This window comes from Triturus cristatus, chromosome 2_2 (genome assembly GCF_964204655.1).
Source record: "Triturus cristatus chromosome 2_2, aTriCri1.1, whole genome shotgun sequence".
NCBI lineage: Eukaryota > Metazoa > Chordata > Amphibia > Caudata > Salamandridae > Triturus > Triturus cristatus.
Genome location: NC_140582.1, coordinates 756,908,970 through 756,934,510, shown reverse-complemented (window position 1 = coordinate 756,934,510; position 25,541 = coordinate 756,908,970). Strand labels below are relative to the sequence as shown.

General features: G+C 43.2%; 1 protein-coding gene across 4 annotated transcripts in view; it reads right to left on the bottom strand.

The window, feature by feature from the left end:
• The window catches only part of CNOT7 (CCR4-NOT transcription complex subunit 7), a 232,883-nt gene extending 208,455 nt beyond the window's left edge, over positions 1-24,428 (bottom strand). Inside the window, exons 1-2 of one of the 4 annotated variants that reach the window (XM_085642014.1) lie at positions 24,194-24,428; positions 18,717-18,932 (exon numbers count right to left, since the gene is read on the bottom strand). In XM_085642014.1, coding sequence (XP_085498140.1) covers positions 18,717-18,833 — 117 coding nt within the window. In that variant the 5' untranslated portion in view covers positions 18,834-18,932; positions 24,194-24,428. Of the gene's footprint in view, positions 1-18,716; positions 18,933-19,787; positions 19,865-23,473 lie in introns of those variants that run through there. The other 3 variants (XM_085642015.1, XM_085642016.1, XM_085642017.1) reach the window with 3 other exon arrangements.
• Between the last annotated feature and the right edge of the window lie 1,113 nt (positions 24,429-25,541).

Below are 25,541 nucleotides of genomic sequence, written 5' to 3'. Positions count from 1 at the left end.
TCCTTGTGCAAAAAGAACCAAGACTAGGGCCCATGCTGCAGCACACTAAAGTAAAATCAAACCCACTAGGTGTGCCAGACAAATTTGTATTTTGTAAGGATTTGTATAGTGTGACAGTCACTCAGAGGGCAGCTTGGAGTTTAAAGCCCCAATACATAGTAAGCATGTGCTGAAAAGTCCACACTATCGGTCAAACAAATAGGAAAACTGTTGCCAAAAACTTAAGCATTCAACAGTCTAAGCAAAGTGGGAAAAGACACATTCCTAAACTTTAACAAAAAGGGTTCAGAAAGAATGATGAAGGGTCAATAAAGTGGATGGTGGGGGGTTGGGGAGGGGGGGGGGGTGTTACTGAGCGCTGGCTAAGACGGAACCCTAACCTCTAAGCTCCAATCCCATACAGGAAAATCCAACTAAATCACATCTGGACAGGAGCCATCACTGACTGAAATGTGGCTGGCTACATTTGGCAAAGTACCTAGGTCACAGAGCATCGTTTCCTTAATGCTAGTTACTAAGGGACTGCCCTGCCGCACCCTGAGACCTATGTAGGGCTATGGAGCTCTGAGACTCTTCCAGGCCTGGGGAGGGCCAGGTCACAGTAAGCCACAGAAGCAGAGAGCATGGCCGCAAGTTTGAAGCTGCAGAGAAATGAGTAGGTAGCTGGTTAGAGCCAAGGACAGAGTAGTTGATCCCGCAAGCTCACACAGAAGGATAGACCACCAACTTTGAAGGGCCGCATCAGCTAGGTTCCAGGATACCGTGCAGAGCTTTTGGGTGGGCCCTTTGGGAGCGAGTGAAGTTGCTTCCCAGGTATTTGGGCGCTAGCTGCAGAAAACACAGTGCTTGTTGTGAACAGGCTGAATCTGAGATGTATGCACTCTAACAAGGTGGGCTGAGCACAGCAAAACAAAGTCTAGGCATTCAGAGAATCTAAGATTGGCAAACAAAAAGTCTGCAAGACCAAAGAAAGAAAAGATTACTTGACACAGAGTGGCACAGGCCTGTACCACCAACTCACAACACCCCAAGCGACTTACCTTTGTATAATCTGTGCTACAGGGCTCCAATCGTGTGCGACTAACAGGCTTGTGACCTGTCTTTGCCAGAAGGTGTGACATACTCCTACAATACCTAGTACTGTGTCTGTCATTAGTCGCCTGGCTCAGGGGGGTCAGACACACATAGACCAGCAACTGTGAACACCTACAACACTATCCACAACACCACTCATCACACCAGAGCTAGTAGACAGCACATCAAGCTCGTAAAATGGGAGGGACAGCAGAAGAAAAACCAGAGTACACTATTGCTAGAAAACAGGAAAAGTCAACCATCGAACTTGGTCACACAGAATCCAAAACCTGACAAAATTGTGCACTTCCTAGCTCATACGATGGTGATAAAACAATATTACTGAAAATGCAAAGAAGTCTGCGAGCCATAGATAACAAGAGTGATGCTATGTCCATTAAACTCGATCAGATAAAATAACATTTGGAGAGGCAATACGCTAGAATGGATGAACTGGAACGAAGGTTATAAAGCTTAGAAGATGGTATAACCAGCTTCAATGAACAAATAATGAATAAGAAGTAGGTATTGGTGGTTATACATGCCAAAACGTAAGATTTGGAGGCCAGATCACAGCAAACAATGACAGTACAGTGAGGTGCCAAAGTTAACTGCTATGGGGAACACCAAAGGTTTTGCTGGGTCACCAAAAGCATTTCTTTTTCGGAAGAGAACACTTGTCTGATCCATCCAATAATAGCAAGATTGTTGAACTAAAGGAACAGGGAAGCAATGCTCAACATGGCCTGAGAGAAAGATAAATAGGAGCACCATGGTTCCACAATTTCAATCTACCCAGAGTTCACAACTCCTCTGCAAGAAGCAACAGGAGCCTTCATAGACTCAAAGCGTGAGCTGAGGAAAGCAGGTATAAGATAGGCTATGATGTAGCCTGCCAAACTAAAAGTCTCACTTAACAAGCAGACACACCTCAAGCCTGCATGGAAACTTGTAAGAAGCATTTACAAACTAAAAAATAAAAAACGCCCACCTCAACCTCAACTAAACACTCAGAGAATACGGACAACCACAATTATGAAATCAAATGACTAAACTGACTTTTTAAGATCCAGCCTAAACTTCCACCAGGCTTGTGGAATCCACTGCTAACACAACAGCACTCTGTGCATGACACCCACATTTTACCCAACTAACCTGAGTGACAGTCAAAGTCTAACCATTTCAACTGCTCTGCAGGACTGGCTTAACGGACGTACAAGAGACCACACATTATGGGGCTCCTCTAGAATGCATGTGGTGTAGGGAGCAGCTGCTGGTATGTGCTCCTATGTGCCCTTCACTAAATCATTCATTTCTTTAATGTGGGTCTAAAGCGGTTTTACACTAGGAGTTAGAGAAGTGTGTGTGGGAGGAGCAATATAGATCTTAAGAAGCATGAAAGATCCGTAGAATATGAACACTTGTGAGATAGACTGCAATGTAACAATACACGTCAGACTAATAGATTGACAGAATGTGATACAAAAGACAGAACATGACAACAACCCTTCATAAGAAAAATCTTATCTGCTTGGAACCTTCTTCCTCTGTCTCTCAGGAAAGGGTCTGATATTTCCGTTTTCAGGAAAATGCTCAAAACCTGGCTGTTCCGTAACCCCCGGCCTCCCGCACACTGGTGGCAGCAATGGATCTGATAAGAGTCTTTTCAGTGCCAGGACACACTGAGTAGCTGCGCACTCTATAAATGCTCTTTCATTCACGTAACATAACAAAAGAAGTCCCTACCACTGCTTTGACCGGAGACAGAAAAGAAAGTGCACCATCAAACTTATTGCATAGATGTTTCAGAGAGCTAGTGTGGCGTAGTGGAGAAGGTGCATCCACTAGCCAAAAGGAAAGCCAGGGTTCATCTGTTCTTACACCAAACAAAAAAGTAGCTTCGTCTTCCCAGCATTACATTTAAGCTGGTGGTAAGTCAGCCATTGAAAACTACTGTCAGACAGGTTTGGATTTTTTCGCCGGGGAACACATCATCCCTACCCCAGGAAAAAAGGTAACAAGTGGCTTCAGCATAAGATATTAGCTGATGGTTCACATGCTTTTCCAGAACGTTCGAGAGGGCCAGAAGCAGAGAAATAGGCCTGTAGTTTGCTGAAGAAACCCTAATGGTGATCCATCTGAGTTAACATTTTAGCCTACTTCCAGGCACGGGGTACTATGGCTGATGACAAAGGGATTCAGGAGATTGGCAGTAAATTGATGACATCTGCCAGAAGGCCCGGGGGCACAGATCAGAGGGAGAGCCAGAGGCAAGGCTACAGATTTCTAATAGCAATCCTTCTAAAGAGGTACACTCACACCTTTCAAACTAAAGGGTGGAATCATGTATTAGGCTAGGCTGCTGATTGTCCCCTATAATCTCCTTCACCTGAAAAGAAGGGAGAATACTGGCCTGAATATTTATAATCTTGTTTTGGAAGTAGTGAGCCAGTTGTTCACACCATTCCACAGTGGACTCCTGAAGCCCAATACAACTTTGCCACTGCCAACCACCATTTGTTTGCGAGGTCTATAATGTCTTTTGCGTTACGAAGCAAAGCTAGGTCCTGGGTGGGTGGAATATTTAAGTTGTTTGTATTTTCAAGGTAACTCCATTTATCATCCCAGTAGGATTGCAGGACAGGACTGGACTACAGAATTAGATGCGTTTGGGGTGAGTTTTGCCTTGTGAAGTTCATAAAGGGATCTGAGAGAAGTTGAAGTTGATTATTAGCAGGGCCACAAGAATTATGCAAATGTGCAGCCATGGGGATTTTCGCATAATTGTAGATTTGCTGCATAATCCATCATCTGCCGCATAATCTGTAGATTTTAACAACAAAATAAAATGTCTAGCTCAAAAGGTTAAAAAAAAATGAGTAAAAATGAAGCAACACTGGTTGCCACGCAGAGGAAGGCCTTTTAAAAAAAGTTGACTGGTCACATTTCTGTAATTTATTCCTATATTTGGGAGCCAAGCTGTTACAAATGAGGTACAACTAAAGGCTAGACAGTGTTAAAAAGCTTAACAATGACGGACAAAAAAAAAAAAAAAAAAAAAAAATCACAAAATGTGCCGCACTATTTGCCTTTTCTTGTTGCATAATCTACTTAATCGTTGCTGCAAAATTTGACCTACCCCTACCACATAATTCCATTGGCTCCAATTATTAGTTAAAGTGGACGGGTCCTCTTCAAGTGATAAAAGGCACATAACCTTATTAGGTCCAGTTAGGTTTTAATAATTTAAACCTGAGCTTATTTTTTTTTTTTTTACCTCTGGTAGATGTAGCACAGGGAAGACAGGCTTACCTTAGGAAAACAAGTGTAAAACATTTATCAGTACCAAAATACTTAACAAGCAGAAAACAACACAATAAAGCCCCCATCCAATTTATAACAAGCATATGCAATGCGATAGGTCTCACATTTGCTTGTGTTAGCGCTATTGGCGCAGTCTTCTTAAGGAATACAGCAGTGCAGGTTAACAAAAATAAACATTGTTATAGCTGTTGCTATGGTTTTCCGATTTTGTATTGGAACAAACAAATCTGGTGATTAAACACAGACAACGTTGCGTAAACAAAACCGGATATTTTGCAGTAAAAATTACAGCTATTCTGTGCAAATTAATGCACAGGGGTGTTCTGACAGCTATTTATTAGGGGAAGAAACATAAAGCTGTCAATCCCATTATCAGACAGACCCCGGGGGATCAGCTTTCTATCTGACATGCAACAGTAAAGTAGAGGAAAATACGTTCATACCATGATCTTGGTTACTGGTAAATTTACTTTCTCTTCAGCTCAGCTGCTGCAAGAAAGTGAGCATTTGAGAATTTTGGTGTTATTCTTATATTCTCTGTTCTTGCAGCAGCTGAGCGAATAAAAAAAATGAAATTCTTGCCAGTACACAGCATATTACCAAAGCTAATAGCTATTGTCCCATTGGCAAAGCTGATTGAGCCTTGCGGAGACTGGAAGGACATGAAACCAGGGCGGGTGAGAGGCCAGGGAGGAGGTTGAACAGAAAAGACAGGATTAGCAAAGAAAAGCACACAAGAGACAGAGGATAGTGGATACTTGTGCAGAAAAAGCACACAATATAGTAGAAGAGCGTGTGCAGATGTATGGGGCGGTGTTGTGCTTTCTGTTGCACAACCTCCTCGCTCAAAAAGGTCAGTGTTAATTCTCTTGCTAAAACCATAGAGTAGGGACATTAAATCTACCAATATTATAAGCTGCAGCGCCCATGCCCCAAGGCTGTGTCCACTTCGCCCTACCTTGTGCGTACCCTCATTCTGTGTAGGAAAAAAAAAGCCAGAACACTCCACATAGAATGAATAACATTTAATTCAAGGTTGTTTTGTTTGGAAGCACTGTTTATGTCTAACCTTAATGTATCTTCCTTCTTCAAAATCCTTCTTGTGCTCGCAGTACAACGGAGTGTTCGCCGACAGATCTAACTCAGATTTGGTAAACCTGCCTATTATGTACAGGACGGGTGGCGCTCAGCGGTTTAAAGCACCAAATATGCTGCTTCCCTGCCACTTTTCATGAATGCAGTTTAAGTCTCAGAGTGGCCCAAAATGAAGAATAACTAGGATTACCAGAGGAGAAAAACAAAACAAAACAAAAAAAACTTTCAGAGCTGTCGGAGTTCGTTAAGACAAGCGCTTATTGTGAAAATTGTTAAAGGAGGGTTTGAGGGAGAAAGGGTTTACCGCAGGCGCGCAACACCCATTGGACTCACAGGGCTTCAGCCCCCCCCCCCCGTCGCGTGCGGCAGCCCGGGATGAGACACCTTCCCGTGCAAAAAAGCAGCCGCACCCGAGTACTTCACAGGTCTTTAAACGACTATTTGCATGTTAATGAGGCCTCGCTGTTGTTTCACCCCTTCTAAGAGCCCCTGCAGCTCCACTCTGCCAATTGCTTAAAGTTCAGCCCCCCCCGAAATTTTTGCTCAGCCCCCCCCCCGAAATTTGGCTCTAGTTGCGCCTCTGGTTTACCGTGACAAGCAGCGAGGTTAGGAAGGTGGTGGTCAGGAGTAAGCACGGGGAGTAATAAAAGGAAAGTAGCGACGGGGGGAGGACGGAAACTATGGGGAGATTAAGTGATACACGCAGGGAAGGAGTAAACCACGAGGTGAGACTTGATGCCCGAAGTTGCAAGCACAGGGGGGTTGGCTGGTTGCGTGAGAATAAGTTGCGATATAATGGCAACCTGAGAAAATGCATGCCCCCTGCTGTATCCACTGCGTCAGTTGGTGGGCGAGCCACAACAAAAGCAGGGAGGCGCGGCTGCCATACTCAAAGACAAAGGGCAGCTGCAACAATTGGAACAAGCATTTGCAATGCAATAGGTCTCGCATTCGTGAGACTGAGCTAACAGGGGTCAGCAAAGTTGTGACGGAGGGGGTTCCGCGTAAAAGGCTGCCATCTGAGGCGAGGCAGAGTACGTGGCGGTTTCAAGGCATCCAGAAAGACATGGGAATCCGGCCATACATTCGGAATCAGACATAAGGTGGGGGCTCGTCTCCCACGCATCCATGCAAATAAGGCTGAGCCTCGGGCAGCATGGACAGGAGGTCTGCATCTGCACATGGGTATCCTCTTTCTGCAAGCCTGGCGTTGACGTAGCAACCCTAAACTGCCCGGCGCCCCCTCCTTCGCCCATAATAGGCATTATATAATCACAGGCTATGACAGTAAAACTCTGAGATAATTTTACAGGTTTAACTAGTGGATGGGGGCCAGAGGGGCACTGGTGGCTGAACAGTTATTGAAATGTAGACTTTAAGGTGAGCATGTGTTCAATACAAGCAGGCATGGTCACAGCAGAGTGTCAGCGAGTAAATAAATAATAATAAAGTTAATACTTCTAGCATTTTGAAATGTGTCCCCTAAAGCAAGTATTTAATTAATAAAGTCCCCGAAGGAGGTTTCAGGTCTTTTTAATGTGGATTTTCATGTGCCCGCAGCATGGGTAGGGTAGATAGTAAGATATATTGAGTCATCCTGATGTGGTGCAAATTCCATTTCTGCAAACCGCGAGTAGGTTTAGAACAAAACACGTAGGGGTGACTTATCTGCTTTTGCATTTTTCTAAAAATAATATATTTAGAATATGGTTAAGGTATTGGCTGTAGGAACTTGAAACTGTGAGCGGTTACGGTTTCTGGCCGTAGAAATGTCACCTGCCTCCTGCCATTGTTACGCAAATGAATTGTATTCCTTTTAACTTTGGTAGGATGAAGAGCAGTACAGGACCACTGACTGTAAACTTTTGCTAAGAGGCGTGATAAGGGCATTGAGATGGCAAAAATATCTCACCCACAGAAGCACTTTTCTCACAACCTGGTGCCTCGTGATTTTGTAACACAATCTAAATATTTAAATGACATGCCAAAATTCGTAAAGTAAAAATATTTAAACAACTGACTTTTGAAAAAATAAAAAAACAATATGAACAGTGAGTCAAGAGATTAGGATGAACGTAGTCTTTTCTCAATTGATAGCACAGTGATAACAAGTGGTGCATGCGTGCCACAGAGAGACCTCTGGTTTCAATTAACGTGCCCGTGTCTGGGCACGATAATTGAAACCACAAGGCAGCCGTGCAGGTAACCGTCACCAATAGGCCATGGGCGGAGCAATGCGCCCGCCTTTGGCCAATTGCATGCTGTCTTTGTTAAAAAGACGCACGCAAAAGCCAATAGCGTAGGACAAAAGAAAAAGCACGAGCATGTGAGAGTGTGAGGGCAGATTTCAAAAGTCCCTACATAAAGTCTTCGCCAGAACAGCGCATGCGCGCTGTTACAGGCTCGACCTAAAAAGGAGTTCTACCCAACAATACATGAAGACTGCAAGTGGGAAAAAAACTATAGTTAGGCTGTGATGTTCAGCGCAAACAGAAATGAGGTATCGCTAAGGGAACCACTTAGCAGGCTGCAAAGAAGAAGAAGGACAGGGCACGTAACCAATGGGAAGGCAGCAGGCGGGAATACAACAGGTCTTCAGATAGAGAATGCGAGCGGCCAAGGCTCGACCTAAAAATAGACAAAAATTTTAATGAGCAAATAAACACCAAGAGATATGATTTTTCAAAATTTTCAATGTTTCTAGTGCCAAACAAAAATGCAAAACACCAACCCCAGGCATCTGGTTCCGCTAGACTGGTCAAAGTTAAAAGCGGAGGCCGACTGCGATGGGAGTGTATGTAGGATACACTGACCAGGTACGGTGGAAAGTTTTTACTTTCTGCCTGTGGAATGGAATTCCAGTATACTCCGTGGGGAAAAGCAGCAGGCTGTGGCCAAGAAGGGTTCCACGAGGTCAGATAGCCATCGGTCAAAGTTAAAGTGATGCCAGTGACTTTTGGTGAAAAAGCTCCAAGCAGTCGAAGGAGGTCCCTTGCCGGCAGTGTACGTTTGGTGCCTTCTCCCAGTGAAGATTTCTACCTTTGGGCTTAGAAACTTTTTGGGGAAGTCAACTTGATTCCATGGGCCAGACCAGCAACTTGAATCCAACCAGCAGTAGTAGGACATCAGCAGCTACCGCTCAACGACAGTCATCTCTGGTTCTTTTGTCAAAAATCCTCTTAACGGTTTTTACGTCCCAGCTTTTATGGTTAATCAGGAAGAGTACATGTGCCACTTTTATGCCTGGTACTATCTTGTGGGTGGGTAAGACTCCTTGTTCAATAAGGAAAATGTTTCCAGGAGCAACCCTGCCCTATTAAACATCACTTCCTGGCGGATTGACCCGTAGCAATCCCACAGTACCCTACTCTGCCAAAATCCAACATGCCAGAATCTTTCTTTCCCTGATAAAAGCTCTAGGCACATTAGAGGTGTGGCTGGGGAAATAAGGAATTCTCTGGTGAATAAGTTCTGGAACAGGTACCACACTAACCCTCCCTGGCCACTCCTGCCCCCTGCTCACTGAGATTTGTGCCATTCAATTGCATAGGCAGGTCTAGATGAGAGTTACTTCTGCCTGCGACAGATGATGCCCCTTTGAAGCTTGTGCAGTTGGAGTGCACATCCCCCAGCCCATCCTGTCAGGAGGTCACACATCCAATTTGTTCACTTTCATGGTAGCTAAATCACACCTCCCAGGAGGCTGCCATGTGACAGCAGGGGATTTACTCTGAAAATGCAACTTGAGCAGCGCTTTCCAAATTTTTAGAACCACAAAACAATTTTTAGAAGACAGCCTTTTGCGACCCACCATGAGGCGGCCAATTTTTTAGGTCTCGCTGAGCCCAGCGCATGCGCTGGCTCGGAGAGACATTTAGTAGGTGAGTTTTCAAAGTGCTACTGGCTGGCCTAGCGCTTGCGTTCACGTGAGCGTGCACGTGCGCAGCCGCCATCTGTCTTTCACGGGTCATTAGCACCACTCGGCCGCACGTCTTTCGCTTTGATCGCGATCAATGCTTGTTACTCCTGATGTGAACTCTCTTCTTGTTATTTCTTTTCGCGTGATCGTGATCACTTTTTTTTCGCGTGCTTGTTTAAAGTTGGAGAGTACAGAAGCCATTAAAATGTGTTTTTCTGCAGAAAATTCCACATTGAGCTATAGGACGGCAGCAGATAATGAAACATTTCTATTGAGGAAGACTTCAAACAACACTAAATACACGTGTTCAAAAAACAGTGCCAAGCCCCTTTTACCGTATTACAGGAAGTGTTGCGAACTGACGCAGAAGCAACGTTATTTACTTTACTTAATATACACTTCTTTCTTCCATTCCATAATGGGGCATATTGAGCATGCAGGCTGGAACTGTAGTAGAAGCTGGCAAGAGAGGGTTGTTTGATGGTAGGGTCTGATACGAGCTTCACTTACCAACCATGCCAGGGTCATATGAACTGAAGTGGCTCCTTCAGTTCCACCATAGACTGGTACTTTGTCTGTGCTGTGTGACAGTGACTCACCTTGCGGTAACCGCTTCTGTTTGCAGACAGAACTCCTTAATGACTTGTGGTATCCCCTTCACATGTATATAAGTATAGAGTATGCCGGATTTAATAACAATTGTTACCTTCAAGTTGTCAAATCCATTGCGCCACACAACTTGTAATGCAATTTATGCTAATATCCATGAAGCGTTAACAGAATCCTACAAAAGCAAAATATTATTCTGTCTTCTAAGCAGAAGATGTATTTACTGCCGCAAGTTTCTGGAAGAATATTTTTTTTTAAGTATTGGTAACTTCAAAAAAGGAAAAACATCACGCACTAGCTTTGCGTTCTATGGGCCTCCGCATTCGCTGGCTTTGCACATTAAAATAAGATTGCAAGTTTTGCCACCGCTTTCGTTAACTTGATGGAAGAGGAAGTCATAAAATCCTATGGCTAAAACGTGAGAGTTTGTGCGCGTTTTGAAACCCTTAATGACTTCCACTGCAGCTAATTATGTAGGTCAGTGGTTAGTAAAGATTAGAGAGCGTCTCCGTGCCTTTTTTTTCCTCACATAAAGTATGTGTGGACACAAGTATTGCCTGTTCTGCCCCTCCTCTTGTTAAGTTCACGTTTATAGCTGGCACTGTCTGAAAGTGTGCTGCAGAGCTGGCTCCACCGACGGCAGCTGGGTTTCTCCGGCGCTCTCCCAGTTACGTCACGAGGACACGTTTGTGGTGACGTCATCTCCAAGTCGACGCTTGACACAAAGTAGGAAAGGAAAACACATAGCGTAGGCTTTGCGGAGTTCAGCAGCGGAGGTGAACGCAACTCCAGGTCTTGACATGCGGCCCTTGAGCCAAAGGTGTGATGTTTAAATACAGCTGTAAATGTGAACATTAAGTCTAGACTCTGAGGCTAAGTCTTGGTTTATCCACACAGGCTTAGAGTGCACTTGCCTTGCATTGTTTGTATTGGGGCCACCCCTAGGCGTGGGCAACTACCAATGGGCTCGCTTCTGCTCCCTAAGGGCCCCGCACCTGCTCCCTAAGGGCCCCGCACCTGCTCACTTAGTGACCCCGCACCCGAGCACCACCTTTCAAAAGGCTCAAGCGTTGCAAGGCCCGGGGAGACGCAGTGGTGCAGCGCTGCTAGGCATAAGGGGCCTCGCAGCCATCGGCTCATAGTGCTTTAGAAATCTAATCGTGGTATGTGGATGAAAGCAGCTGTTAGATGGGTACTTGAAGTGTGCCGTCAGGTGTTAAGTGATTGATACCAGAGTTAATGAAAAGCAGGGTGTGCTGCAGGCATTGCAACAAAAGAAAAATCATGTCCCATCGCCATTGGACATTACTTTCAAGGATGGGAGACAGTGTCATCAAAACGTTTTAACTTAATACATCAGAGGTGCGGCGCAGTGGCCAGAGCGGCTGACTTTGGAGCCCGGGGGCTTACGGTTCGATCACCGGTGGCAGCTCAGCCCAGCACCATGTGACTCTGGGCAATAGCTCACTTAATCCCCCCAACGTTCCCCAGCGCCTTTGTACTGAGGGTGCATCGCTGCATCACTGCTGAAACCACCCCCCTAAGTTACAAAAGGCCTATAAGTTTTTACCAGGAAAGGCTAAAAGCCAGCACTCATTCTGCACCAAATCAGCCTAAACAAATTCCTTTTGTGGCTTTTAATCAGACTTTAACAATAGTGAAAACCTTACCATCGTCATAGCATCACAGTGCTCTGGCTGAGTGTGTATCACAGCACCATAAACAAGCATTGGCATAGCCAATAGGTCTCGCCTTTGGAACCTTATAAGTGTTTAGGTATCCAGCACAATATCCTTGGTGCAACAACATTAACTGTTGCATTGCTAAACACTTATAAAGTCCCAAAGGCGAGATCTACTGGCTATGCCAATGCTTGTTATAATGTAATAGTACACATGCTTTGAAAACACTATGAATTACCAAAATAACACACTTCTCTACCAGCAATTGTTAATAATCACCACAACATTGACCATGCCCTTCGATATGTCCTTATCGGACTGTTGGCAAGCGATTGATCTGCCTAACAAAGCAGCAGAATGTGAACTACACTGTCTCTGGAACACTTTTCAGAGTAGGTTGCTGCCCTGGATACCAGTGTTTTTAGCAAATTTGAAAAACCCCTTCTGAAGCAGAGGATTGGATGGGGCCTCATGCCCGTTTTTGTGCAAAATGAAGTCCAGTGGTGCATTTTTGACCAGATCTATGCATCTGTACTATATTTTTTATCTATAGATCAGTCACCAGAAGGTGCAGGGCAGAGTTGCATTGTTAAAGATGGTGGCTCTGCCTCGGCTGCTCTATTACTTCCGTACCCTGCCAATCTGGATCCCACAGCGATCTTCAAAGACCTGAGGACGTTGATTATTGGCTTCCTTTGGGGGAGCGGACGGCGTAGGGTGGCCTGGACTACTCTGATGCGGCCCAAAATCGAGGGAGTGTTGGCGGTCCCTGATTTTGAATTATATTACCTGGAGGCACAGCTACAAGTTTTAACGCAGAACGTTGCTAAAGTGTTTAGAGGCCCGGAACAAGAGAGGGGGACCGGTATCCAGAGACACATTTTATCTTACATAGTCATGCAACAGAAACTGGATCTGAGAGGCTTATCCATAGAGGAGAGAACTCTTCGGCTGTGCTGGCATACGAGCATGAAGAGAGCGAAAGCAGCACGACCGTATGCACCGGAGATCCCTCTGGGGATGCGGACGGCGTTGCCGCATGGAGGCGACTGGTCCCCGTTGGCGGAGTGGGAAGAGTTAGGGCTGCAGATGGTAGGGGACCTCTATGTCGACGGGGTGCTTGCCCCCTTCGGGATGTTGCAGGATCAGTTTGGCCTCCCGGATGGGAGTTACCTCCTGCATGCGGCGGTGATTGCAGCGATACAAAAGCACTGGAGGGAAGGGCTGGTGGAACCTACCACAACCATGGCCTGCCAGTACGTGGTGATGGCAGCGGGAACGATTAAGGCGGTGACCTGCCTCCACTCTAGAATGCTACATGAGGGAATGGAGCCGCTCACAGCATTGAAGGAGAAATGGGAGGAAAGCATAGGCAAACCCATTCCGGACACGGTCTGGAGCCATATTCTGCGAAGGACGTGGAAGGGTAGCAGGAATGCCCGTTTTCAGCAGGTACATTTCTTCATCCTACATAGGGCCTATATGACCCCGGGAAAGATTGGACGATACTTTAAGGTGCAGGATGCGGCATGCCCGAGATGCTTAGCGCTTGGGGCCGAGCTAGACCATCTACTGTGGGGGTGCCCGAAGCTAGGGACGTATTGGGATGAGGTAGGAGAGCTTCTGAACGCAGTCACTGACCGGGAGGTAGAGTTCGACATGGCGACATGTCTACTGCTCTGGTTCCCTCATACGGCAAGGACGAAAGTAACGAGCAAATTCATTGACCTAGGTCTCATGTTGGCCCAGAGAGAGATTACATGGCACTGGAAATCCAGGGAGGGCCCATCAGTTAGGAGATGGATGAATGAGCTGTTGAAATGGTCTAGATGTGAAAGTGTGCTCAGAAGGCACCAGGCTGCCAAGGCGGGTAACGAGAAGGGCTTGGAGTTGGCGAGGGCTTGGGAGATGATAGTACAGGCTCTGCAAGACTACCTGCTGGAGTGCGAAGAACACGGACATTCGGAGGGCGAGGTTCCATGAGGCTTGGGAGACCAAATGCAAAACCCGATTAATGGCAAACTTTAGCGTCAGAACCCACAATTATAACCCACATCAGCAGCAGTTGGGGGGTGGGAAGGGTGGAGGGGAGTTAATGGGGTATTGCTGTAGTGATCAGAAGAGCGCCTGCAGAAAGGACCTATGACTGATGCCTACAGGGGAACGGGGTTCCAGAGCAGCGCTCCTTGGGTACATATAATGTGATTACCGATAGGCCTTAGGAACCGCTACCACGGGAGGGCAATAGTGTGGACCTGATGTTGTGGACACGAACAATACTGGTGCCAACCACTCTGAGTGGCTGACTATACTTGGCGGCGTTTTTGGGGAGGGAGTTTGATGGGTATAAAAGCAGATACTATATTATGCTGTTGACCTGACATCTCTATGAGGTGTTCGCCATGATACTCTGAGTCCCTGTACTGGTACGCCGCCCGGCCCCCGGGATGTGGGCTGAATGGCTGTGTGCATTTTTATAATGACGGATGTGCTTTGAGATGACATGCGTGTACAGGTTGACTTAATGGATGCCTTGTTTATAACTCTGCAATAAAAACATGTTTAAAAAAAAAAAAAAAATAATAATAATAGATCAGTCACTAGAAGATAGTTATAGTTAGGACCTAGTTTCCGTAGGCTAAGTGTTTTTTCTTTTGTTAATAACTTTGGCGCTCTTTGATGAATCTTCACAAAATTTTAAAAAACTATAGTGCTGCTCAGTTCAAGAGCGGTTTAGAAATTTCGGAGTCATTCCTCAAGTGGGAGCTGAGAAAAAAGGGGGGTCCTTAAACACGTTTTTTCCCATGCAACTTTCCATATAATTTTGAACACTACCACAGCCCAAACCGCTGAATAGAACTGAGCCAAATTTGGCACAAAGATAGATCTTAGTCAAGAAAGAGTGCTTTTCGTAATGTGGTGAAAATCCGTTCAGTAGTTTTGGAGTAATTAAAAGAAAAATAAATGTGTATATTTAGGGAGGCGACACCTCTGCGGATCCAACAGATCACATGCTGAGAAGGTGAAGGTTGGAGGTTAGGGATACCCTGACCCCATAGGTCTGGTGGTGGGGTCCAACATGGACAACGCCGCGGGACAAAAACTTTTTTTTTTTTTATGTACTGCAAATTAGCAAAGCATCTGTGATAAAAAAAATTAAAAAAGAAAAATACATGAGTTTCTGCACTTGTTTTGTATATGCCGCCAGGGGGTGGATTACTGATTAGAATAGGGGGAGAGGGGCATGCGTGGACACCCTCACAGGTAGATTTCGGCCCCGGGTAAAAACTCCCGGTACGATAGTGGCTCAAGGGACCATCACCCACTCTAGAGTCGAGCCAATAACTAAAGTTGGGGGGTTGGTGGCTTTGCCCTGTGCACCGCACCCCCACAGCTATGTTCCTGGGTGGTCACCCCCGGGACATAACGGTTTCCCTGCCCGCACAGCTGCCCGCACAGCTGGCTATATATCGCAATATATATCGCAAACACTACACAAGGGCATTGGAGTGCTTTACATGAACATCAGGTTGCATTACACAGGTCAGATACATTTTATTTTGAGCATAGGAGATTATGTTGAGCATAGGAGATTATGTTATTTGCCATGATCCAACATAGGGTCTTGACATGATTTCCAGATCCCAGGTCAGAAGCTCCATATTTCTCAGTTTATGTGTGAAAGTCATACGCAAGTAGGTCGATTGTTTATAATCACGCATAGTGAGCACATTCTCTTTTGAAATGGCTTTGTGAAGTAAAAAAAAAAAAAAAAAAAAAAAAAAAAAAACGCACACGCACGCACAAAAGTTACTTGGGAATACAAGGGTCTGTTTTAATACTGGACTTCACGAAATAGTTCAGCACGTTTCCACCAGCGGTGCTGGAACAATTTTCAAAGCGGGGTGAGCGGACATCAATGTTAAATCACTTAAGTCACCAGGGTTGTGAAAAATCCTAGCTTTACACAAAGTGTAGCACATGTATTATTCAGCAGCAGATTGGCATGGGTGTAGTATGTATCTAGTGGTGCATTTTGGAACACACTTGACAACAACTAAAGTATCATGCATTGCGCAGTCATTTACAGACAGCACATTTTCCTTTGAAATGGCCACAAGATTTGCAGACATACACTTTTACCTATAATACTACATAGCACACAACTGACTGATGTGGAAAAACGGGTTTGAGTGAATATTTATCATTTGCACATCACCAGATGTCTTGATTTGCTTCAATCCTATTAAAATATTTGTTTTCTCAAATAAAAAAAATTAAAAAGTGATTCATTTTTGCTTTACTATCTGCTGCTATATTCTTAAATGTATACAGTTAATTTACAGGTATGTACATTTTGTGGTGCGTTACAAAAAAAAAAGGCACCATATCATTTCACGTTTGATTAACACAACGGGTCAGTAAATTCTGCAACCCATAAGATAAAGGCCATGTTTAATTCAGCTGGAAGCTTTCCCATTTGAATACATTCTCTGGATATTTTCCTCAAAAGGAAAATTACCTATGGTGCTGACATTTTATAAAATTCTACTTGTAATCTATCTTTCCCTGGGGCTTTTCCTACCAGCATCCTTTTAATTAATTGCTTCTTCAATTTCTTCATTGGAGATTTTTTACCAAGTATTTTTTAGGCCTCCTGCGATAGTTTAGGGAGTTGCAGGCTACCAAGGAATCATTAATTATTGGTGTCATCTGCTACGGCATCCTATATATAGAGTTCACAGTACAAGGCATACTCTTCTGGTGCTGCTGAATTCTAGACTTTGGTGAATGTTTTAGTTGAACTGCCAAAAACCGACCTCTGTGGGCACAATTTTGTAACTTTTACTGCCAAAACGTATGTCTTCAGCTGGACCCCGTCCAACTGCTATCTACCTTTGAGAGGAAGACTTCATCAGAAACAGACTTTGTAACTACCCAGCTTAAGGTTTTCGACTTCCATTTCAGTAACTAGGTCCTTAGGTAAAATATGTGACTGGGACGAATGTACTGGTCTGGCATTTCCAATCTGTGTTCCATTGTGGTTGGCCTCAAATGGCCCCCAGGTGACAGTCACCGGCGAACATAGACTACTGATTAGGGGCTTTACTTTTTCTCTTAAATCTTTAAAATAAAAAAATAAAAATACCTTAAGATTCCCCTTACTACATTTTTTTTGTCACTTCGGGGTCATTTTGATTCATTTTTCTAAATTAGAGTTGGGGTTTTATTGTGTTGGGTTTTTGACTTTTAAATTGTTTTGGTAATGCTAAATGCTACACGCATTTCTTTTATTTCTATTTATTTTTTTAAGTTAAGCGGGTTTGCTCTGTGCCATGCCGAACAGGGTTTGTGGTCAGGTTCAAATTACTGACACCTTTGCCTGGCCTGGTCCTAGCACGTTTTTGGCTTTATTACTTGTGGTGGACACCTCCCCCACCCCCACTAATAATTCACTTTCTTATACCCGTATTTTTGTACATGTGCATATCTACTCTATCTTGTCAGATAATACGTTTTTTTTTCTTAGAAGTCTATTTACTGATTGGACTAAACAACCCCATGATAAAAAAAATAGTTGAAGCCTTCATAGCTCCTTTCATAGCTCCTGTTTCTCAACAGATAAGCAAGAATTGGAAAAATGTAACTAATCTAAGCTTTAAATCCTGGTAGTATGCTGTATGTTTTAATCACAGACTAGATAGAGTTGATAAGGACAAATATGTCAATCTTGTGCTTTGGCAGTTAGCATGAATGTTACACTTGAAGTACATAAACTTCCCTGAACTGTAAAAAAAAAAAAGAATTATGTTTTCATAATTATTTATTGTTCCCATTTAAACCATGTCAACGGAAATATGGCTACAGAGGTTTTTAGATCGCATTAATGCACTGTACATTATAGATTGATTTACTATGTTTATTTTTGGACTGATTTAGTATATTCCCCCCGCCCCCACTTTACCTTCCTATCATTTCTAAGCATTCTTCCCTTTCTCATTTTTCTGTGTTTATCCAAATCTAGCAATCTATATGGTGTATTTTATCAAATTATTGGTATACATGTAGTATAGTTTGATGTAGTTCTCAAGTTATATACTTATCCATTACATAAACAATAAGTTGAATATTGTATCCCATTCTGGTCCTAAATAGAAGGTTGTTACATATTTATTTGAATAAAAATGTAAACTAAAATTAGGTATTGGAAAATAGTAAACAACAGGAGGCTAACATCATGTAAAAGATAGTAAAATACAACATTTTCTATCAGCACTGTGAAACATCCATTCACCTCTAAACAGAGGGATGCATTAAATACTGCCGAACTCAATCATGTTGTTGCAAGCTTCAAATGAACCAACATTCACTTTAGATACATGAAATAGCACAGACGATGGTTACTTTGAAATGCTACTGAAAGAAAACTGTATCAATCACTGTGTTACACATATAGTATGTTATCAACACTTGTAAAGAGCACTTCTGGAATTTGTATGGGCTTGTAGAGCTTTTGGAATCTGTGTGGATGTTCCGCATGGCAATGGTATATCTCATTGACCATTTGATGGTCGTCAGCAGTCGTGATTGTTAGGCGAGACTGTTCTGTTCAAAGTAATGCTTGGTGGTACTTCTTGCTGCTTTCGTGGGTAGAATATGCTGTGTCCGATAACAGTGATGTCCCTTTGTGTAGATAGTCTATGGGAGCTTGTGAGCCATAGTCAATGGATGCCACAGACAGACAATTTCATTCCAAGAGAGTGAAGGGGTATTCATTGCCCTTCCTGGTCTATCTGAGCTGTTGGGTGGCACTAGTTACCAACTAAATAGGTTTTGTGCCAAGTTGCATCAGTGAACGCATGGTATAAATGAGTTGTGCATGATTGTAAAGGAGAGGTGCCATGGGTTAGCAACACTTAGGTACCAACTATGAAGCCTCAATGATGAGCTGTATACGAGAAAGTAATGTTGTCTGGCAATCTGATTTAACTCAAAAAACTTGAAGAACATACCATTGCAACATAATTATACTTGCGAATAACCTGGCGAATTCTCTTCATCTCTTCTTCAAGGTTGCAAGCCCAGACTTCACATATTCTTTGACTATGGTCCACTGTGGCTGCTGGCATAGTTGGGGGCAAGGGGTAAGATGCCACGCACAGAGAGCCGTATCAGGCAAATACAAGCTTTGCATGAGATTTGCAATGTGCTTCCCAAGGCTTCTGATCCTAAAACAAGACAAAACATACAAAACAGAAGCAGCAAGCATTAGATCACTGAGCCACCCCAAATGTTTGCGAGACCAGCCCTGTAACACACAATGTTTTTAAATCAGAAATGTAATCAAAGCAAGCATTCTGAACCTTAAGGACATTTGGATTTCAAACAGAGGAAATAGCCATCTTAAAATATGCAAATGGTAAACAAATACTATAGTTAAAAAAACAAGACACATTAACACTCATATTGTTGAATGTCTTCCTTGTTGAAAGCCTGTACAAAGGCCCTGCCTGCTCATTTATAAGAACCAGAAAAATGGAGGAAAAAAAATGGTATAAGCTGTCATTTGCTTTCTGAACTTCAACTAACAATTTATATTGATTTGGGCTATTGTAAGAAAGATTTGTGACAATATATATATATATTTTTAATTTCTTGAACGGTCACTCATGGGCTGTCTAGGAGCGAAAATAAATCTATTGCAAGGTTTTTATTCGCAAATCATTAAAAAGAGGTAACTCAAAATCAGGTTTCTTTCTTCAGAAAACTCACCAATACAGACTTCACCAAGGATATTTATTCTACACATGTGGTAGTAAAGAATTTTGAAATGTGCCCTCTCCATCCATCCATCCGACTAAATAGATGATTAACTTATTCTATTATTTATTTATTTAGGGTATATTTGTATTTCTTTTCCACTAATGTTAATTTTTCTTTTATTGGTGAGGGCAGCAACAATAAATAGACTGCTTCTTTAGAAGCTGCAGTGTACATTTAAATCTCTTCAGTTGGTCCCGCCAGGACTGAAAGTATATAGTACAATGTAATCAAGCTCTCCTGCGTAACGCCAAACCAAATACCTTTTCTTCGTCTGTGGAATTGATTGAAGAATTCTTCTGAATCCAGTGTTGCTCAGATTCTGCGTGAGAACATGTAGGGAGGCTGTTGAACAATGTTTTAATTTAACAGATGAGAAGCTTTGGTGGATTTTGTGAATTTTATGCAGTCCGAGGAAAGCAAATTCTTGGAAGCATTACCAATCCCAGCCACTTGTCATTAAAAGAGTGAGAGGTGACCTACTGAAGAAAAAAATGGAAGGAAGGAAACGTGATGGGAAGAGTTGTAAAAGTAAGTACGGAGAAAACGTTTTGATTGAGGGGCTACGTTGAGGTAGAGCACGACAGGAATAATCTAGTGGTGGTTTTAAATGGATAAGTGTTCCGCTGGGTACGAGAAGTCGGACTTGTCATTTGCAACCACCTAATTTTATTGATGACAGAGAAGGGGGATGACTTACTATCGAGAGCTCCTGAAAAGTAGCTTTGTGTTTGAGGTCAGTCTTTGCTGGTCAATGACTACTTACGCATGCAATGTTGCACTGAACTGTTTTCCAGCCTTTGAACTTTGTCCATTCCAGACCTTTATACAACTTTATATTCCTGGCTCTTATGTTTGAATCACAACTAACGTTATACCGATTTTATTGTGTTTATTATTGTAACGATTGTAATCAACTGAGCAATACATGTCTAAATTTGCTAAGCGTGAAGCCTCCTCTCAATTTCTCACCACCCATTCCATTGCACTTCTGATGTTTTTGCAATATTTCTTTATTTAATTTCCACATGAACCCTACAGAGTACAACAAACAGAACCGAGCAAGCATTATCCATGTGGTGTGCCAGGTATAACAATTACAAAAGTACACAACATACAAAAGCGGTCAATGTCTACTTATATTATAAATTACATCCCTTATTCTGCATTACCTCCATGTATAGAAAAACATTTAACAAGCAAGAACAAACTATAGTATTTGCCTACGCAAGCGGAATAAAAGAAAGAGGGATACAGCAAATCATTGTCAACGTCAGAAATAGAAATTAAAATCAAAATCAGAGATTAGGAATTCAGCATTCAGTTTAGGAACACAGGAAAAGTGAATAAACTATAGGCATCAGCTGGACCGGTCCTTTACAAAAGACAAAATGATGCTTTTTAAATGTTTGCCTCAACATTTTCTCCATTCCTCCCACAGATGCCAAAGTGCAGGTTGCAGTGTCCTTATCACAACCTGCTCATCATTTTAGCTTTCTGGCAAACTTGTTTTATTTTCTCGCACAATACTAGTGTCATAAGTATCCTGACAAGTTCTCAACAAGCATGTAAAGTTACTCATAACAGACCACTAGATTGCTTAATATGGTTACACCTAAAGTAGTACTTTTAACATGTGTTGCAACCAGTCCCATGAAACAACTAATGGAGGCAGACGATTGTAGTGTTATATTTCATGTAGGTACCCCAATATAGGTCTACGTATCATCATAACCCTTCACCTATATTCTCTCCTATACTACATACATAACGGATTGGAAGGACTGACCTTTTACCCAGTTACAATACACATAAGTACGTAGGGTTTTTCCTTGGACACTGGCCTCAAATTATGCATGAGGATTCTTAGTTTCTTGGAATCACAGCAGTACCATCATCTCCTGCATAATAACTGTGTATAAAGTTCATTCCCAACGTCATCCTAGGTCCGACACTGGCAAAGCAAGGTAGAACCCCTGGTGATAACTTAGGGAATATAAACAACACATCTTGCTGAGATAGAGAGAGGAGATCACGACTTCCATGCCGACACACTGACGCGAGACGCTGAGGCTCCTGCATGCAGATACTCCAGCTCGCAGTGGTCTGACATCCCTAGCGGGGTGTTCAGCTCGAGACAAAAAAGGGGTCCCACAGTCTCACATCAGGTAATGGAGTAGGCTTTATCCTAGAGGGATTCTTGGCTTTACACCTACTCACATGCTAGGTACACTTTGGTCCATCTAGTTAGGGTGCGTCGTAGGAGTACGCATTTTATTGCCATGTATTTTATATACTTACCTATGGTTTTAGGAAAATGGAAGAAACCTACCATCTGTTTACTTTCCTAGTGCTACTACTCATTTATATATGCGTAACTACGGTTCAATAAATACTTATCGAAAACGTACCAACCGTTTATTCTGTTTCTCTCTCTGAGAACAAGTAAGCACAAGTGACTGAGCGAAAAGTAAGTTACTGTTTCCATGGTCCTGAGGGATCAAGGTTGTCATGTTCGATAGTTGCCAAGAACTATTCTCCCCTTGGTAAGAGGAGGTTATTGTGGCATTGCGAGCTAGCTGGTACACAGACCACGGTGGGGGTGTCTGGAATCAGTCTCTGGCCATGTCTGAACTGGGGTGGCGGAGTGAGCTAAAGAATGATGATGGATTAAACCCAGATCAGTTGACTGGGGGTGAGTGCTTGGAATGTTCAACACTCCATCCATCATCCCCTTTGGTTTTGCTTTGTTTGCCCTAAGTTGGCAGGGTATGACCAGACGTGGGTCCCTTGCTCACTTTGCCACTGGATTCAAGAAAGTCTGGCTGATGAGGGTTAAGAACCCGAAACCGGTCCCAGGATGCTAGTTTCTGGTCCAGGGAAGACATGGCTTGGCATTTAGGGCTGGACTGTTCCCATGAGGCACAGGGTCAGACTGATTTGCATATGGCCATGTCTGAACTGGGGTGGCGGAGTGAGCTAAAGAATGATGATGGATTAAACCCAGATCAGTTGACTGGGGGTGAGTGCTTGCAATGTTCAACACTACGTCCATCATCCCCTTTGATTTTGCTTTGAGCATTTTTAGTGCTAGGAGGTCACACCCTGTGGCAGAAAACACTGAAAATGAAAGTCATTATTTTAAACTTGCATTACACACAGTATGAGAGACTGCTACAAAATGTACAAAAAGGTTTAAGATAAAATGGTGCTTCCAAAATATATATTTTAGCAATACCCAGACTATATGCAATACCATTTTTTACATAACTGTCCCTTCAACACCTCGTCAAGGATAGTAAGAGATAAATAAATACAATTACAATTAAGGCTCCCTGTTTTTACAGATAAGTAGAGACAGAAAACATTTTCTTGGCTGTATTTTTTTTATGTGGATAAAAACGGAAATTGGGTTGCTTTTTGAGTAATCCTAAATACGGTCTGCCATGACTGCCCGGCCAATAGCTGTGTGGATTGATAAGTAAGGGGGGGGGGGGGGGGGAGGAAATAAAGGAATTTTTGTAAAGAGGCTTTAACAGCAGGAGATATGCACTAGGTTGATATTTAAATTTGCATATTTTCTTAAAAGTGCATTAATTTAATTTATCTTCTGCGGGTGTGTACAGCATTGAAACCGAATAGGCATTCAAGCATGAGTTCATATTTACCGGTTAAATAAATGTGAAAATATACTAATTTCAGTTTCATTTTTCCAGAAGAGCCAAAATAAATATGGATAAATACAGACAGAAATGTCAAAAAAATAAATACCATAAAACCGGGAGCCCTAATTACAATTAAAAGCACACACTTCTCTAGTCAGTTGTTAACTCGTTGCACTACCGCTCAAAAATAATAAATCTTTGCCATCACATAGCTTCGAATGATTTGATCAATTAAAGCCAGTACCAGCCCCCAAGCATCCTTTACATTTGCATTATCAACTCACATTTGCATTTCTTTGAGGTAAGCAGGAACTCTGGCAGAAAGACTTGTTTATCTGTCTGCCCTGGTTAGGTTTCACAGTACAGGAGACTCACTGAATGACACTTAAGCAGAAGCATTTAAAATACTGGTTTGCATTTATCCATTGAGCTTTCCTATAAGAGAACTGTATTTTCGATTGTTTAGTTTAACTTGAGTTTCTTTTTCACTTAAGGTGGGTATTACATTTTATATGACGTCGCTTTCGTCTGTGACTAAACCCACATTTTACTCAGGATAACAGTTCCCACATTGTAATCAGAATCAGTTACCATAGATATTGTATTAACTCCAACCGCTGATTGTCTTGAAGGTTTCACAGTCATTGTTGACAAACCGATCAATGTTTTGCCTGTAGTAAACTTAAGGATCTGAATAGAGAGGAATGGGTAGGGTCCCGTTTCAAAGTCAGTACCCGCCCCAGTTAAAGGCCTGACACTGAAACAGCAGAAGATACGGTGTCCGCTAGATGCACTGGCTCAATATTCTGTATTGATCTGCGTTTCACCAGTGGCTGTGTATCCGATGTCAACGTTGCCATAAGTTGACAGGCGATCTTAGGGGGATCTGAACACTTCGGGACAAACTATATGATACGCAGATATCGGACCCAGACCCGCTCTTGGACCTCCCCTGCGGCCAAAAAGGGAGTGTGTGGCGTTCTACTCACACGGACCCACGTTACCTGCAGCAGGAAGCGTGCAACAGGACAGGAGGATGTTCCTTAGGCTGCCAAGGGGTGCCTCGCGCCGGCTGCTCCAGAGCGCGCGCCACCCTCTGTGAACTCATGCAGCGGGCGCGCTACAACGCAGCTAAAGGACTTAGGGAGAACCCCCCCTCTTTCAGATGTCAGTCTGCCTGCCCTGGCCCAGCACCTGCAGGACACAGAGCTGCGCGCAGCGATTACATCATCACTACCCGCCGCAACCCTGGACGTACATCTTTTCAATACGTGCGCGCGTCTGCTGAATTCAGAGCGCGCACCGTACACGACTCGCTTGTCAGTTTATCAAAACAGAACGCACGTGGGCTTGGAGTGAGGAAGGGTGCCATCTCCTAGTCAGGCAAAACACGACTGTCAGCAGTAGCAAGCTACTTTAGAAACACTATTAATTCCTGTATTGTGATAGTGCGAATTAATTTGCAATAATCTAGTTATTACTGTGAAGTGTCAAATTCTGGTCATGTTTGAAGCATCCGTGCCTACAAGAGGCTTTACGGACCTCAATAGAATATTCTGTTTTAAAGGAGTAAAGTAATAAAGCAGCCAAGCGACAATCATTCATCACAGATAAAGACACTTTGGTGAGTAAACGGCACGTGTGGGTGGGTTTGCCCTCATACACAGTTTGGAGCCCTCAGCCTTAGCTGTCCGCAAATGTTTCTGAACACGACCTGATGCTAATTTGGCTGGGCATTTTTCCATCGAAGGACTTAACCCCTGCATGGAAAAAGTCTTGGCCAACTAGGGAGTGTCGACTTTGCGGATATAGCAAGAGGCTCGAATTGGCAATTAAAATTTTATTTCCAGTTCCGAATAGGGACCTTGCCGCTTCGTGCTTTCAGGACCAAATGGTCAAAAGCCTTGTGTCCTGCATGTAATTGCACTAACGAGACCTACATTCATGTTTTTTTCTTTTGTGCAGGGTATAAAATTGTTAGACGGCGATGGCTAGTTCCGCTTTGCAGGAACCTGGGGTTTAGGCAGTTTGTGGAGGCATTTAGACTACTGCGAACAGACTCCCATCCATTCATAGTTTTTGCAGTTTCCCGTTTCCTGAACTCTATGTCAGGACAGGAGGCTCCGATTATGCTTTCTCATTTATTTATTAGAAATGCTCAGCAGCCAATAAAAACATAGTAGATAAAGAGAAAAACTACAGTACCCATAAACACCAGGGTATCACGTGACCAACCATAGAGACCATAGTATAAAAGGTCATGTAGAGAGAATCATGTCCTCTTTCTTTGCTGCTCCGCAGCCAGTTAAGTGTATTTTCTTTATTTATGAATGTGTATATTGCTTTGTTCTA